Source organism: Phycodurus eques, chromosome 21, assembly GCF_024500275.1.
Source record: "Phycodurus eques isolate BA_2022a chromosome 21, UOR_Pequ_1.1, whole genome shotgun sequence".
Classification (NCBI taxonomy): domain Eukaryota; kingdom Metazoa; phylum Chordata; class Actinopteri; order Syngnathiformes; family Syngnathidae; genus Phycodurus; species Phycodurus eques.
Window position 1 is genome coordinate 5010403 of NC_084545.1, and position 17312 is coordinate 5027714.

General features: G+C 44.5%; 2 protein-coding genes across 2 annotated transcripts; one reads left to right on the plus strand and one right to left on the minus strand.

Moving 5' to 3' along the window:
• Window positions 1–428: 428 nt before the first annotated feature.
• On the plus strand, window positions 429–9425 carry lnx2a (ligand of numb-protein X 2a). The gene is given in 11 exon segments (XM_061666075.1): window positions 429–458; window positions 460–833; window positions 4728–4963; window positions 5042–5179; window positions 5445–5644; window positions 5881–6291; window positions 6452–6619; window positions 7333–7510; window positions 7758–7983; window positions 8210–8368; window positions 8949–9425. Coding segments are annotated over 11 exon segments (2256 nt in total). The 3' UTR covers window positions 9085–9425.
• A 187-nt stretch (window positions 9426–9612) lies between these two features.
• gtf3ab (general transcription factor IIIA, b) lies at window positions 9613–12664 on the minus strand. The gene is made up of 9 exons (XM_061666550.1): window positions 12394–12664; window positions 12227–12321; window positions 12011–12107; window positions 11321–11409; window positions 11180–11253; window positions 10343–10423; window positions 10037–10269; window positions 9902–9955; window positions 9613–9801 (listed from the first exon to the last, which is right to left on the minus strand). Exons 1-9 carry the CDS (start codon window positions 12505–12507, stop codon window positions 9682–9684), a joined length of 957 nt encoding a protein of 318 aa, XP_061522534.1. The 5' UTR covers window positions 12508–12664; the 3' UTR covers window positions 9613–9681.
• Between the last annotated feature and the right edge of the window lie 4648 nt (window positions 12665–17312).

Sequence of the window (17312 nt, forward strand, 5' to 3'; positions counted from 1 at the left end):
ATCGCTCTCCCGATCCCCTCGTTCCTCTCTGCCGCAATCCCGGATAATTCCCTCCCGGTGGAATTGAAAGATTGCAGTGGGGCGAGAGCAAAAAAGAGAGATTATACTGTCAGATTAGTGGACAGGAGCAGCGATACATAATCTCAGTGCACAACACACACACATCAGGGCTTTTGTAGCGTGCGGCACACAGGGCTCACGTGCACAAAGTATCTGCCACATGAAAAAAATGCCCGGCAACATAATCAGACACTTGTTGTTTTTCCCCAAACAGCTGTCTCACCCTCTGACCTGCAGGGTTGTGATGCGCCAAAATCCGCTGGGGGGCGTCCGTCCTCGCCGCAACCCGTTCGTCCCGTGACGCTTATGGGCTAGGAGCTCCTTCGCCGCAGTGCCCCAAAGCCGCCCTTTGCGTCCGAGCGGCCGGGATGGGCAGCCCGGGCTGCGAGGTGGCTCTCTCCGGGACCCGCCGAGCCCGCCCCGGAGGCCCCGTGCTCGGAGTGCGGCCAGGTGCACCGCAGCCGGGAGAACCACCTGTACAACTACCGGCTGGAGGTGGACGACGACCTGGTCTGCCACATCTGCCTGCAGCCGCTGGTGCAGCCGCTGGACACGCCGTGCGGGCACACCTTCTGCGCCCGATGCCTGCGCAGCTTCCTGCAGGAGAGGGACTTCTGCCCGCTGGACCGCACGCGGCTGCAGCTGCCGGCGTGCCGCAGGTCCAGCATCCTGGTGCACAAGCTGCTTGACAAGCTGTCGGTCACGTGCCCGCTGACGCCGCTCTGCTCGCTCAGCATGCCCAGATGTGACCTGGAGGCGCACCTCAAACACAGGTGAGCATGAGATTTGGTGGCATATGATTTGATTGTAATGCCGCCGCTGTAAAGTGCAAAAGTGTGATCATGTAAAGTGCTACACTTAGGAGTTCAACTAACATTTTCTGGAAGATTTTGCCTCAAAAATACTTTTCCTTTGGCTTCATTTGCGTTAACGCCACAAAATGTGTGATGATAAACATGGACCAGGAAATGCAATTTACTGCAATATATCGATAGAAAGTGGTCTGGCTGCACCCAATTTGGAGTTTAGAATGCTTATGGCTGCTCAGGAAAGTGGAACTTGGAAGTCCACTCGCTACAAATTATACAGCACTCAATACAGGCCGACCGTGTGAGCCCATACCGTTCAACTCTATTTTGGCCCTGATGCAAGTGGACCCAACGTTCACAAACATCAACAACATTCACTGGTCTAGAGTAGACCCCTCGTCTGGGCAAGGAAAACCGGCAAATAAAACAAAAAACATTTAGAAGTAGTAAAGAAAGAAACCTGGCTTTGATCATTGACACCTAGCCCCCTCTCTGAGCACGAGTGGAAAGGGGGAAGAGAGAGGAGAAGCGGCAGTAAAACAGGCCAAAATCCAGATATCAGTGGGTGAGGGAGGGCAAGAGACTTGTTGCATAGTACCAGTTGGTTGTAATGTAACTAAAATGCAACGGTGTAGAAAAAAAGTCTTTCGGTCAAGAGTGTAATAACGTCATTCAAGCGCTTCATGGGTGGTTCTTCTCACCCATCACTTTCACGCTCGCCATCCATCCACATGCTTTGGCTCGTGGCCCGTTTGGACCAGGTGCTGCGAAACCTTGAGAGAGTGGAAGCTTGGGTTGGTGGGGGGATTACTAGGCTGTAGGTCATGTGACGAGGGATTAGTGGCTCCAAAGTCACACAGTCATGGGTTGGCCGGCCAGAAGCTCCTCGGCGTTCTCACGTTTCTTCTGGCAACCATGCTGAGCAACTTCAACACCAGAGATCTTTTCAATCACTTCTTCTGCGAAACGGCCAAGGGCAACCCCGGCTTGTGGTGAGTAGATGACCGATGTCTACTTCGATGTAAATCTCAGATCAATTTGATAATTAGGTTCCTATCTGAGCCTAATTTGAGGAAAACTACTAAGGGATTCTTATAAAATTGTTTCCGATAAAGGCATATTAAGGAAAGTATGTCTAGCAAATGCATCGTATTATGAGAGTAGCTGTTAAAAATACACAGATAAGCAGCAAGGAGGTATTTAAAGCTGCTGCTGTCTTTGGACTCCCAACAACCTCATGATGCAGGATCCTCCAAAGGTGTATTAAGGAGTGTTCTTTTCTATCAAATACATCGTGTTAAGAGAGCAAATGACTCTAATTAAAGGGAAATTACTTTTTCCTGTAGAAAGCGTGAACAAGTCCAATGAATGAAAACAGTGGACATTTCAAGAAAATCATACAGTTAAACAAAAAAGTTGTATCACCTAGAAAGCAAACAGGTTTGTTCAGATAAAGGCATATTTAGGAACATTTTAGTCTGGCAAATGCATTGTATTATGTCAGCAGCTTGTTTAAAAAAAAAAAAAAAAAAAACGGCAACTGATGAGCAGCAAGCAGGTATTTGCAGCTAATGCTGTTTGTAAAGTCCTTAAACCTCCCAGTGGAATTGGATCATACAGGATCCTCCAAAGGTGTACGAAGGAAAGTTTCTGTCAGGCAAGTGCATCGTATTAAGAGAGCAGTTGTTAAAAATCCTACAGATAAACATTAAGTAGGTATCTGAAGCTGTTGCTATCTCTGGAGTCCCTAGAACCTCTTGATGGAGGATACTCTAAATGTGTATTAAGGAAAGTTTCTGGCTAGTACTAAAACGGGCAGCTGTTAAAAATCCAGTGATGAGCAGCGAGGATGTATTTCAAGCTGCAGTCGGAGTCTCGGCAGCCCCAAGAAACTCTCTGATCTGCAGGGTCCTCCAAAGGCATATTAAGGAAATTGTATGTCTGGAAAATGCTTGGTATTATGAGACCAGCTGTGCCAAAAACATCTTCCATGCAGGATTCTCAAAAGGCTTGCAAATTGCATTGAAGCTTGAGTTGCTATGGGTTTAAAGGGAGAAAAACTCAATGTTGCCACCATCATCCCCTGATCTCAACACCATAGAGAACCTTTGTAAATGTGCAATATCTGGAATGTTTGTAGGGCATTTTTAGGGGTCCAAAGAGCCTCAGAAGTGGCTTGTTGATTTTCCCAAACTCACCCACCTGTGTTTTGACGCTTCGCTTGTTGACGGCTTATCCGCTTGTCGTTCCCCCTCACCGGGCATCGTAAGGAGATTTCCATTAACCCGCTCAAGCTAGCGAGCAGTCAAAAGTTTTTCTGACTCAGCTCTTTTTTTCTTACAGAGAGGCCGACATCTCACGTTTGTTACTTGCCCATACAACGCTTCACATCACTTCTCTCTTAAAAAAGAACCGACACATTAAAGACGGAAAGTGGCCAGATTGTTCCGACAAAACAACCTTAGACGGTTCCAGAAAGATCAATCGAGGTCTCATTTGTGGGGATTAACGTGACATTCTTTTAAATAAAGATCAGACCTCCGACCCCACGTGGGTTTTCCCGGCTTTCCCTCGGAGACTTAGTGCTCCAAGATAGCATCAGGAGTCAAGCGTCGCCGTTGGGTAAGTGGACGACTCGAGACGAGGTGATTAAAAGGGGAAAGTGACAGGCTGGCGTCCGCTTGGTGGTCACGGTGGGGATTCAGCGCATTAGTGATGGCGTCCCTTGCATGTGGTTTAGGAAACGGGAGCCACAGTCGCCGATGCACTTTCAGCCGTTTATTGAACGCGGGGAGTAAAAGAGTAAAACAAACACAATGAGCGATCATTCAAGTTCAATTACGAAAAACCGATTTACGCTTTTTGACCCTCGTGTTCAGTCGCGGGTCCCTATTGTTGTTCTTTCCTACTTTTAATTAAAACGAGCAAGCATAAAGCAGCACTTTTTCCACTGGACACATCACCGCCCACCGACGCCACTGCGCCGTAAAATTAACCGAGCAATCGAGTATGTGCCGCTTATCAGGAGCTAATGCTAATATGTGCATGGAACAAAGGTCAATGCAGCTCTGGGTGGAGAAACTTGGTGTCGCGGCAGTTATTAGATATGTAAATGAGCTATTAAAGCAAAGTGGGGGGGAAATGCCTCAACAAATATTTACTTGGTTGTTTAATTTGCCTCGAGACACAATTACAGCGGACCCCCCATATTAGCGGTGCGGCATCTGCAGATTCACCTATTCGTTGATTTATTTATTTATTTATTTTTTAAGGGGAACCTATCCCTTTTTCTTAATATATGTTTTGTTTTTTTGTTTTTTTATGGTGGGAACCCACCCCCGTTTTTCACAGGGACCATTTTTTACACGGGAACCTACCCCCGTTTTTTGCGGAAACTGCTTATTGGCGGTATTTTTTCCCAGATGTCACGCTTATTCAAGCTTTTATTGTCAAAAACAATTTAGGAATTTAAAAAATATATATTTTTGGGGAGGGGAAACCTGTCCCTGTTTTTTGCAGAAACTGCATATTTTTTCCCCCTGATGGCCCACTTTTTGATGGTATTATTTTTTTAGGTTGTTTTTTTCCCCCACATGCGCCACTTATTTTGACATTTTTTGGTGTTTTCAATGAGGAATCTACCCCCGTTTTTCACGGAAACCGCTCATTACCAGTATTTCTTTTTTCCTGATGGTTCACACTTTTTGGGGAGAAATCATTATTTATTTATTTTTCGTCCATGGCAATTATAATGAGTGTCAATTATTTGCGGATTTTCGCTATTAGTAGCGGGGGGGTCCACTGTAGTTGAAGAAAAGTCATTAAAACGTCAATTTTCCTTATGTTACCTGGGCGCAGGTGTCCAGGCACACTACGTCAGCAGACCAGCGTGGACGGCCCACGCAAGGAGAGCGGCGACGAGCGACCTGCGGTGAAAAGTCCTCTGCGAACCCCCCGCTCGCCGCAGACCGACCTGGGCGACGGCACCCCCTCGCCGCCACTTGCCCTCAACGGCGGCGGCGACACACCGCCGATGAGGACCAACGAGGCGGGCCTGGACAACCCTGCCTTCGAGGAGAGCACTGAGGAAGACAGTGAGTCGCTGCAAAAAAACTCCTAACAAATGGCATCGGTGCCTCTGTTGGTCTTGAGTTGTGGGTGTGGTCCCTCAGGTGTGGTGGGGATGGAGTGCATCATCCCCAGGGTGAAGCGCCCCCTCAGTAACCCTTGTATCCACCTCCTTCGCTCGGTCAGCTCCACTTCCTCTGGCTGGGACTGCCCCGAGTCTCCGCCTCTTTCTGCAGAAGAAGGTACCACGTCAGTCCATTCTATGACACGGTGAACGGGTTCAACACAAAAAGTCTACACACGTTTTCCTATAACCTGTAAAACTAAAATCTTACTTAAAATGTACTGTAACAATATGGTTGCATAAATGTGCACACCCTATTAAAACTGGCCCCTCCCCTCTTTTGAGCAGTGGGTAAAACTACTCCACATGTAGCACCCATGGGGGGAAAGCGGACGCTTCATCTGAGATCCAGCGGCATTATTTGCGCTTTGCGGTCCCGACAGGCTGCGTCAAGTTGCCGTCGCTTCCCGAAGGCGAGATAACGGCGGTGGAGGTGCACCGGGCGAACCCGTACGTGGAGCTGGGCATCAGCATCGTGGGCGGGAACGAGACGCCGCTCATCAACATCGTGATCCAGGAAGTGTACCGAGACGGCGTGATCGCACGGGACGGGCGGCTGCTGGCGGGGGACCAGATACTGCAGGTCAGATTAGATTGATTTCATTTTTTATCTGATTTCATTGAATTCAACTCAATTTCATTTTGCTATTTGCCATCCGTTTTGTTCTATTATTGCTATTATTTCATTAGTTTGCCATTCATTGTTTTAACGAAATTGAATTGAATTTCAATTTCAATTCAGTTTGCCATCCATTCAATCTTATAATTGAATCCAATTCAAGTCACTCGATTGAAATAAAATTGTATTTCTCGTCGAAGGTGAACAACGTGGACATCAGCAATGTGCCGCACAGTTTCGCCCGCTCGACGCTGGCGCGGCCGTGCGCCACCCTGCAGCTGACCGTGCTCCGAGAGCGGCGCTGCGCATCCCGGGCACCGCCCTCCGCCTCGACCGCACCTGCCGTCCCCGACGCCCCCTGCTCTACCCCCGAGGGCAACCCGCCCAGCCCCGCGTCACTGAGGATCACCTTGCACAAGCGTGACTCGGCGGAGCAGCTGGGCATCAAGCTGGTGCGGCGGACCGACGAGTCCGGCGTCTTCGTGCTGGACCTGCTCGACGGGGGGCTGGCGGCTAAAGATGGCCGGCTGCGGGGCAACGACCGCGTTTTGGCCGTCAACGAGCAGGACCTAAGACACGGGACCCCCGAGCAGGCTGCACAGATCATCCAGGTGACGGTGCATTTGCGGACACCAGAGCTCGTTGAACAGCGTTATATACTGTCAATGCGAATAGCGAATGGGTGTATATTTTATATCTATATTTGGGCTCGGACTCGCCATCTAAATCCCCGTTTGTATTTAACTCCGATTGGCCCACGTGACTTCCCAGGCGAGTGGCGAGCGAGTCCACCTGCTCATCAGCCGACCCAGCAAACCGACCCCGCCGCCGAAGTCGAGCTCCACCCGAGATCTGTACTGCCTTGATCATTTCCTGCCCAACCACAGCACCAGCACCAGCCCGCTGCCCTTGCACCTCTCCCGCACGAGCACGCACCGGGTAAGCACATGACACCCACATTTTTGTAATTTTTCTCACGTGTTATTTATTTTTTCGAGCAGTCAGCAACTCTAAAATGTTTTACATTGCAACCTCCCCAATCTTTCGCACGTGGGTGCATTTTTCCCAGTGAAAGGGTTCAACACCCGCACTTTTCCCGCTGTTCTCAACATCATCCACCGCCCCCTGAAAACTTGGTGGGGGCAAAAAAAAAAAGTTACAATCCAACCTCCACATCGCCCCCACACTTTTGCAGATGGTCCTCACCCCTGTGGGTGATGCCAGTGCTTCGCTACCCACATTTTTTGCTGGGAAAGGGTTCAACACCCACACTTTTCCCAAGGTTATCAATACCCCCCTTACCCTGTTGACAACTTTAGAACCTACCAGTGTTATGATACAACCTGACACACCTGTTGGGATGCAGCTTTTCAACACCCACATTTTTGCCGGTGAGTGGGCTCAACACCCACACTTTACCTGGTGCAAGGTTTCATCTCACCCACTGTTAAGGTTACAGCATTCCCTCATTACTTACACTTTTGCATATGGGTGGGAGACGTGCATGTTTCAACACCCATATTTTCCCACTCTTATCAATATCACTCCCGTCGACCACTTTTAAACTAAAAAATGTTACAGTCCACATCTCCCCACATAATTGGCTTTCCTATGAGGTAGGTACACCCATATTTTTCCCGCTGTGTTCCCAGGACCTGTCCCAGTGTGTCAGCTGCAAGGAGAAGCACATCACTGTGAAGAAGGAGCCCCACGAGTCTTTGGGCATGACGGTGGCAGGCGGCCGCGGCAGCAAGAGCGGCGAGCTGCCCGTCTTCGTCACCAGCGTCCAACCGCACGGCTGCCTGGCGAGGGACGGCAGAATCAAACGAGGTGAGAGCGCCTCCTACTCAAACGACAAAAACAACTGGTGGCGAGCTGCGCTCTGTTAATTATAACTAGGGCCTGACCGATTAATCGGCCGGACGATTCAATCAGCCGATATTAATCCTTTTCAAATCGGCAAAACTCAGACGTTTCTTCACCGATTTTTGCTAGTTCTTTTTGTTTGTTTTTACATATTAACACATTACAAAGATAATATTTGCGAGTAGCGTATGACATCGTTGTTTTGTGTCAGGCGACGTCCTCCTGAGCATCAACGGGCAGGACCTGACGTACCTGAGCCACAGCGAGGCGGTGGGCACCCTGAAGGCCAGCGCCGCCTCGGCCTCGGTGCAGCTTCGGGTGCTGGAGGTGAGCATGGTGGAGGAGCGCCAGCGCGACCAGTTGCTGCATCACGCACACGACAGTGACTTCGACGCCAACTGGTCGCCCTCCTGGGTCATGTGGCTGGGCCTTCCCAGGTGGGCTGGCAAACTACATACTGGAACAGCACATATATATTATCATTAACAATTATCTTATTGGTATTATTATTATTAATAGGAGCAGTCGTAGTTGAATTTTTCCACTTTTGTCCTTTTCAAGGTGACTCATCAACAGTGGGGCGGTGCCCTAGTGCCCTCTATTGACCAGCCACTACTGGTAACCTTTGTAAATGTACTTTTTTTCTATGACTTTTGCTGGCAGTTACCTGCACAGCAGCCACGAAATCGTCTTGCGGAGGAGCCACCCTGGCAGTTGGGGCTTCAGCATTGTGGGGGGCTACGAGGAGAACCATGGCAACCAGGCCTTCTTCATCAAAACCATCGTCCTCGGCACGCCCGCCTACTACGACGGCCGCCTTAAGTGAGTTAGACCCCCCCGCCCCCCCCTAACAATCAAATCGAAGGGCCAAATCCACGGGTGGACCACATCAGGCCTACTCCGCTCTTGAATCCGACCCACCAAGCATTTACATATTTGTTTAGATGTTTTTTCCCCCCCAAAAATTCAACTAAAATCTATTTGTTCATTTGTTTTATTTTTCATTTAAAAAATGGTTAGTTGATTTGTTGTAAAGGATAAAAATGATAAAACAAACAATTTCACATATACATTGTTGTACATTGTATTAAAAATAATTTAGTTATAATCATAAAAAAATACAATAAAAAAAACATTTTTCAAAAATGGTTTTATTCATTTTATCTAAGTGGTTAATTATAATTAAATTATAAATGGAATTAGAAATATAAAGGTTTATGCATTTTAACATTTAAAACTGCTATTACTACCGAAAAAAACTACAATTAATTGTATTCTACATTTTAAAACTACTGTGTTGTATTGTATTGCATTAAATATAAATTGAGTAAGAGAATACATTAACATGAAACATTTGATCAACCTAACATACAAACGGTCTAATCCATACCCACCTCGTCAGGTGTGGCGACATGATCGTGGCGGTCAACGGCCTCTCCACGGCGGGAATGAGCCACTCGGCGCTGGTCCCCATGCTGAAGGAGCAGCGCAGCCGGGTGGCACTGACCGTCGTCTCCTGGCCCGGCAGCCTGGTATAGCCCGGGCCTGGTAGAACGAACTGGTACGCGCTTCCTGTACGTTGCTCCGGCAGGTTAATAATCCGGGACCAAAAAGTGAGGAGATTGTGCCATGCCGCTCAATAGACTGCAATCCCAACACACTGCTGTGCTTGTGTCATCTTCACTCAATTCCCAAGCTGTTGTACAGTCAAGGGCTCCATTCAGGTGGATGCACTAGTCAAAAAGTTGAAACCTTTATCACGTGCAACACCAGCGTTGATTCCAGCTGAGTAAGCACCCCTCCCCGCCTGAGTCCTCGTTTTAGCAAGCTGCCACAACCTGGAACTCATGCACTCAGGCCCCATCACCATGACAACCAGCTGCCCAATCAGTTTTTTTTTTTAACGTGAATGTGTGTACTGTTTAAATAAATATTTCCTGCAAATAAAAAAAAAAAAAAAAAAAAAAAGACAAGCCAATATGCCATTTTGCAGTACTAGTAAAGTACTACTACTTTATTTCATTTGCAAACAAAAATAGACTGCACAAACAGAAATTCACGTTTGACCATTTGCAAACCCAAATAAAAAAAAGCCAAAAAAACAAAAAAAAGAAAAAATCCAATTATAAACAGCCTCAAGATTTCGGGTCTTCTAAATGAGTTTTGCACAGCTTAGCAGCAAGCTTGTTGGTCTCAGCAGCCTGCAGCTTGGCCTGTGCTGCACTCCAGGGCTGAATCTTCCTGGGGCGCAGTTTCTAGGAGAGAGGAAAAACAAGAATAAAGTGTTCCCAATTTTAAACTATTAAAATAAAAGTCACCTTTAGCCCTAAAACAAGTCCAGCAAGCCAGTCTTACCTTCAGCTTTTTCTTGAGTGGATCATGCGCCACTCCGTGCCTCCACAGACTTTCCTAGTATACAGCAGCAGTCAAGAAACATTGTGTCAATCAAATATTAGATTCCCGTTTTTTTTGTATGGATGTCCAGTTTACCTTCATGGCGAAGCTTTTGGTGCAGCCAGGGTACGCGCAGCTGAAGGGCTTCGTTCCCTCATGCTCCCCCAGCACGTGGCTGTCCAGGTTGAAACGGCGCGTAAATGTCTTGGAGCACCCTTGTTTTGGGCACGGGAAACTCGGTTTTACCCCCGTGTGGCGGTGCAGCTCATGTTGCCGCAGGAACCAGGCATTGTTGAACTGCTTCTTACACATCAGGCACAGCAGCTGAACTGTATACACGTATCAAATAAAAACCCATCCAAGAGGCTTGCTGCAAGAGAACAAACCAAATGGCTGTCGTACCTCTGTGCTCCTTGCGGTGCGTCTGGTACTCTGACCACATCTTTCCCAGGAAAGGGCACAGCTCATCCTCACAGGGGTAACCTTAAGTCAGTCAAACATTTATCATTTTCCAATTCAAATATACAAGAGATCCCTTGACATTGCCATTTAGCATACAGGAGGTGTGGCGTTTTAGTCCCTCTTGTTGCACGTGTGAAGCGGTTAGTAGATGAAAGAGAAGAGTAAGATTGGATTCTCCAACGACACCGGGTTACTGAACTTGTAATCTCGCTAAATCGCAGCATGCAGGACAATTCACTTTTGCTACAAGCAGAGTTTGAAGGTAAACCACTTCAGTTTACCAACAGCTGATTGTTTACCTGTTGAGCAACACATACAGATCAGTTCAATTTTGTCCAAAATTGGTTAGCATGTTACAAAGAGAATATTAAATGACCCAAAAAAGAGGAAAAAGTGAAAATTAGCAGAGCTGTTCTAACAGGCTGCCAACTCAGAGGCACCCATTTCATCCTCATAGTAAAACAATTGACACAGAAATGCTATGGGGGGGGGCGGTATTAAAGATTGCGTCAATATGATCCTCAAATAAACACTGCTTCAAAGATTGTCAGCTTAGTACAGATTGCTCGTTTTAGTTCTAAATGTAGAAGCTCTGCCGCAAAACCCTAAAGAATCCAAAACCATTTGCCCGTTCACCTTTAAGACAAAGCTGGATTGGTTTTAACATGTTTAATAATTCAACTAAGAAGGTCAAACCATCCTTTGATTTGATTTGATTTTTTTCCCTGTACGGAGGAAAAGGTTTGGACACCCATCTTGGATATGTCATCAACTCACCTTTATGCATGTTTTCATGGTGCTTCAGCTTGCCCAGCGAGGGGAATTCCCTCGCACAGCCGTCGATATGACAACTAGAAAGAAAAACACCTTTTTAACAACGACGATAGTCATTTGCTCACCCGGTTGGTAGCTCCCTACCAAAAAGGCAGAAGACCTTGGTGTTCCCCCATGTGGGCTTTCAGCTGGTACTTCTTGGTGAAGCTACTGTGGCAGTCCTGATGCATACACTGAAGGAAAAATTAAGAGTGTGTTCAAGGGCGTACACTCATATCGATGGCCAAATACACTGGCAGATGTCAAAGAATCCTGAGTGACCATCCACTGGTGGAGGAGGAGCAATCCCCCACAGTTTAAATCAAATGCCCGATTGTCAGATGTCTCAGAAAGATGGCTCTGAGTCATTATGTTACACATGTCGAGTTATTTTCCCCAATCAACCAGGAAAATAGTCAATCATGAATATTAAAATCGGTTCAATATTTACAATTGCAAATCTTTATGAGCAGCCAACAAGTTCACCCAAGCCCATGACAAACTCAATGAGCGTGATGAGAAACTGAACAACAGCAAATTAGGAAGTTTGTCATCATATTAGCTCAAATTTAGCCTAGCTTCCTCTATTTTAGCTCCACTTCATTGTACCTCACAGTAGCCAGGATGCCCTATGGCACCATGCTGCCTCTCACATGTCAGTCTTGGTATTACAACACACATCTAAATGTGTGTGGTATGGTCCGAGCCACTTGAGTTCACCACATATATGAAGGGTCGCCGTATGTAGGGTTCGCTTACATTTTTTAAAATAGGCCAAGCTGTTAAAAACCTTACTTGGTATCGGCCGTCCTTGTGCTGGTGTACTCGAGCGATGTGCTTTTTCAAGCTGGTATGTCGCACAAAGGCCTCAGAGCAGCCATCTGTCGGACACCTTTGCACCAAGAAACAATGTACAAAGCACATCTTGGATTATTATAATCATCATCATCATCATTTTTTTTATTATTATTATGATTTTTTTTTTTTATAAATAATAGAAGAGGGTCTTACTTGTGCCGCTTCTCGTCGCTGTGGTTGAGCTCGTGCCTGGTGAGCTCATAGCGGGTGCAGAAACACTTCTCGCAGCTTTCACAGGAGAACGGTTTCTGGGGGGAAATTAACCCCCGCCCAAAAAATCTCAGACATGAAAACATCACAGGGCTTTTTTGGTCACTTACCAACCCTGTGTGTTTGCACAGGTGGGCCTCGAGCTTCCGCGACTTGGTGAACTTGGCTTTACAGTCAAGAAATGAGCAGACGTAACTTTTGGGACCCTGCAATCTCTCCCCCATCTTTAATGAGTTTATGTCAGATGCGGTGTTGTGGTTGAGGACGACAACACAAAAAAGAAAAACCTACATCAAAAGGAGCAGGACAATTACTGACCTACACCTGACTACTCACCTGCGCTTGATTTAACTTATTGGATCGAACCACATGCTGGGACAAAAAGGGAGAGTCCCCCGAAAATATTTTTAAAAGTACAAAAAAAACTTTTCAAAAATGATCACATTGGGCGATACTAAATTGTAGACCAACTAGAAACGGATTAAGCCTCATGTGGGTCAATAGTGTTTGCATTGTTGCTCAACAATTGTAAAGGTCCTCAACTCTTTTATCCACGTTGATTGATTTCAGCTTTAAAAATGTCACCTGTGTCTCGAGGAGGGAGACGGCTGTCTGCATTTTACACTCACAAACACACGTGCACACCCACGCACAAACATACACACACACACACACACAGATATAATAATCTTATCGACAGTCCAATATAGTTTTTTTGGAGATTCTGGGAGATTCGTCTCTCACACACACACACACACACGCGCGCACACACTAAAACTGGGAGTGAATGAGGCTCCAAAGTAATCATTTATCCTGGTGAAATTATGTATTTTAGTGGCCCCTAACATGATTCCCCCCCCCCCCCCCCCCCCCAAATAAAAAAACATACTCACTGAGTAAAGTGAGAAAAAAAATCAGAGCATTGCATCACAAGTTTGATGGTCATTAGGAGGATTAGTCATGAAAAAGGGGGCCCTTGGTCGACATGTCTAAGACAAATGCACAAAATCAGCCATTTTGTTGCTAGGCAGAATTCATGGGTACGAGGTCGGGTCCCTTCAACACTCTTTGCAGCTCTAGTTATGATCATTGTTGGTGTGAAAGTGTTTCTTGCCTGACACCGGCCGACGAAAGAATATCAAGTCAAGTGAATGAAAGAAACGCAACAAAACAAACAACGCTGTGGAATTCAGCGGCACTATCTTGCTGTCTAAACATCACCCTCTGCTCCCATGTGAAACCTTTTGACTGCCTTGTGTGAATGAGGCCTATTGAGAGCCTGTTGGACGTTACCTCAGTGCCCTCCCACGCTCCAGGTGAGCACGCCGGGGGTCGGGCGACGCGCTTATCAGCCCCATCCGGTCCCCTCCGCCACCACCACCCCGCACCCCGGCCCCTCTTCTGTCAAGCGGCCGATCAATACGCGCGGCCCCGTATACACACATATATGAGCCTGACTGTGTGATAAAGGCAGCCAGAATAACACCCCGCCTAACACGCACACACACACACGCAGATACAGTGCGCACTCTGTTTGGCCTGTAGTGGGATTTCCCTCAGCCTTTGTCACTACTACTCACCTCTCCCAAACATACACACACACTATGTGGGCACACACCCGGCGCTTACGTCCGCTTATATTTAACCACTTGAAAAAAAATGCAAAGGAATGATATGTTGTTTGTGCTGCTGTTCACTGCTATGAGTACTATTTTCAATATAGTCACAGCACTATATGTTGCATATTTCCTCCATATTTTATGTCCATATTAGGGCCACAGTGATAAAGGGGGGGGATCACAATAAATCAGAATATTATGACAAGAATGTTGTATATTTTCAAGAATAGTCCGAAAATGATAGAATAGTCATACATTATAAAGATAAAAGTCAGACTGTTATGACAATAAATGTTTACATTTTTGTGAAAAAAGTATATTGAGGAAAAAACGTATATTTTCAAGATCAGTCAGAAATTACAAAAATAAAGTTGTACATTTTTTAGATCAAAGTTGAATATATTTTTATAAAACAAAGTTGTATATTATCAAGATTAAAGTCAGAATATTACGAAACTAGTCGGATGTTTACAAAAAAAAGTTGCATATTATCGATAAAAAAATATATTCAAGATTCAAATCAGAATAATGCAACAACTTTTTCTAGCTAAAAGTCATATATTTTTTAGATAAGAGTTGTGTATTATTGAGATTAAAGTCAGAATATTATGAAATAATGTATATTTTGAAGAAAAAAGTTGGGTATTATCAAGAAAAAAACATTTAAAAAATAAAAGTCAGCATATCACGAGAATAACGTATATTTTTTAGATTAAAGGAAAAATATTACGGGACTATGTAATATAATAATAATAAAATACTAATATATTTTTATTATATTTTAGAAAAAAAGTTGTACTATCATCGACATTATTGATAAAGTCTAAATATTAGAAAAATAAAGTCGGAATAGTTGACAAAAAAAGTCAAATGTTACATAGACAATAGAGTCATATATATTTTAGATAAAAGTATATTTTCTCGGTAAAAGGTGGTATTATTTTCAAGACTAAATTCAGACTTACGACAGTAAAGTCCTATTTTTTTAGGTAAAAAGTGAGATACTTTCAAGATTCAGGCCAGAAGATTTTCGAGAATAAGGTCAGAATATTACGTATATTTTCAAGATGAATATCAAAACATTACGAGAATGAAAATACTGTACTCGAGCATAACTTGACAACATCGCTCATCCTTACGCAGGCAACAAACTGCTCTTCTAATATCCTTCCGTCACTCATGAGGATCAGTAATGAAAAAGGTGGTGCGGGGGCTCCTGAAAAATGAGAAAAAAATTAGCCTCCGACACAGTTTCACCGATCGACACAAAACTGACTAAATATGTCATCGCGGAACGCATGAAAAACCCATGCACAAAATGGAACGGCGAGTCGGCCATTTTGGTTCCAGGCAGCCATTTTGGTTCAAATTTTGAGTTCGAACCACCGGCATCACTGAATTGATTGTAAGGTGCCAATAAGTTCTGTTTCCTCCAATCCGTCATTCTTCTATCCCGTACAACTGACTGTGTGTGTGTGGTTAATATGTAACATGCGTGGTCGATGCAGCTGCTTGAAGCTGCTGGTTGAGCGCACAGACTCACTCTGTGTCAAATGTGTGATTAAGGAGTTCATACTCCACACAGCTTTTATCCAAATATCTCCTCCTCCTCATCACCCCCCCCAACACACACACACACACACACACCACACTTGTGTGTCCTCACCCTCTCTCTTGTGTGTTTACTTCTTGTTCATTCAATGAGTAACTCCCATGAGTCACGGAAATGCTCAGGTGGACCTGAGAGCTGCAGTTGACAAAAATATTTATCTATTTATTTAATTAATTTATTTATTTTTTAGATTGACTGACGCATTCTGACCATGACTAGTGATTAATTTATGTTTTAATTGCTACATGTATCTTTTTGTATTAGCTCATTCAGACATGACTGCTGACTAATTTGTTTTGATTTTATATTTTTGATCGGCTCATGCTGACATGACGAGTGGCTAATTCATGTATATATTTTTTTCCTGTTTTGGGTCAATGTGGAATGACTAATTGTTAATGGATGTTATTTATTTAGAAGTTATTTTATTTTTTGGATAATTTTTTATCCATGTTCATCAGTTCATTCTGATATGACTGGTGACTGATTAATTTATTTTTGGGCTCATTGGAACATGACCGGTGACTCATTGATTTCAATAATGTATTTCTTTTTTTGTTTTTAGCTCATTGTGATGTGACTGGTAGCTTATTTATTTTATTTTGTTTTGGCTCATCCTGTCATGACTGGTGGTTTTATTCAATTATACTGATTTATTTGCTGTTTTTTGCACAGTTATGATCTCATTTGATCTCATTCTGGGAATTGCGTGAGTGTTAAAAAAAACTATTTGTTGAGGTAGTTAACGTTAAAAAAGTGCAAAAAAAAAAAGGATGGAATGCACAATGTATCCAAACTTATCAGTGCCTCCTTATCTACAACACTACAAGCAAAAAATGCAGACACCCTGGATCAATACGAAGGGGCTTTGACTGCAAACTCGCTTGTTGATTAATTGCATTTTGTTTTCCCATCTTTTATCTTATCCCTTATACTACTCAGCGCCGATAAGAATGAAATCCCTGACCTGAGGGGCCTTCAAGGGTTTCCAGGGGGGAAACCTCTAAACAGACTTCGGGGCTCGTGAGAGTTAATTGATGCAATTCTGAAAACAGAAAAGAGGAACATTAGGTTAAAAAAAAAAAAGCCATTTAAAAACATTTAACTCACAAATGTTCAAAGTATATAATAATAAAAAGTGGTGGTGCCGTTCAAATTAGCACCACTGATAATAAACGTTTTGGGAGGAAAAGTTTCCACACCTTTAGAACATCCATCATCTTCACATGAGTGAAAATAAAGTGTTCTTTATCACATCCACACTTTTCATCCCGTCACCTCGGCTCTATCTGGGCAGAGTGGTTCTAATTTGTGTCAATATTGGATAAAGTACCCAGGTCGGACCAGATAACATATTTGTCACATAAGCAGTCAGGCATGTCGAGCCGGCACTGATTAAACAAGTGGCAAGTGGTCCTCCTCACACGAGGAAAACATTTATTCCATCCTTTTCGTGATACTATTTGTATTTTTGTGAGCCAATGACAATTATCTACTTGACAATTATCTACTGTCTACTTGGGGGTTGCAAGAATATGTGGTCATGTGGACAAGGCATGCTCAGGTACCTCCATACTTCTTGTTTTTCATTTGATTGCTTAATATTTATGGCCTTTAAGTGCTTTTCATGCAAATACAATATTTACTATAATTTTACCGCTGCGTCTACACAGCGTACTCCGAGGACTAAACCAGGACGCCCTCTGTGCTTTGGCTCCTGAAGTAATCAAATGCGTCGACTACACTAAGAAATGTAGTCAAATGTTGACAACATACAGCAAATAAACAGTGTGTCCCA

Bases quoted from the DNA above. Each gene is read 5' to 3' on its own strand.
- gtf3ab (XM_061666550.1), bottom strand. From the start codon at position 12,507: ATGGGGGAGAGATTGCAGGGTCCCAAAAGTTACGTCTGCTCATTTCTT. The intron at 11,254-11,320 runs GTAGGGAGCTAC...TTTTCTTTCTAG, and splicing joins CAAGGTCTTCTGCCTTTTTG to TTGTCATATCGACGGCTGTG. The intron at 9,802-9,901 runs GTAAGACTGGCT...CCTCTCTCCTAG, and splicing joins CACTCAAGAAAAAGCTGAAG to AAACTGCGCCCCAGGAAGAT.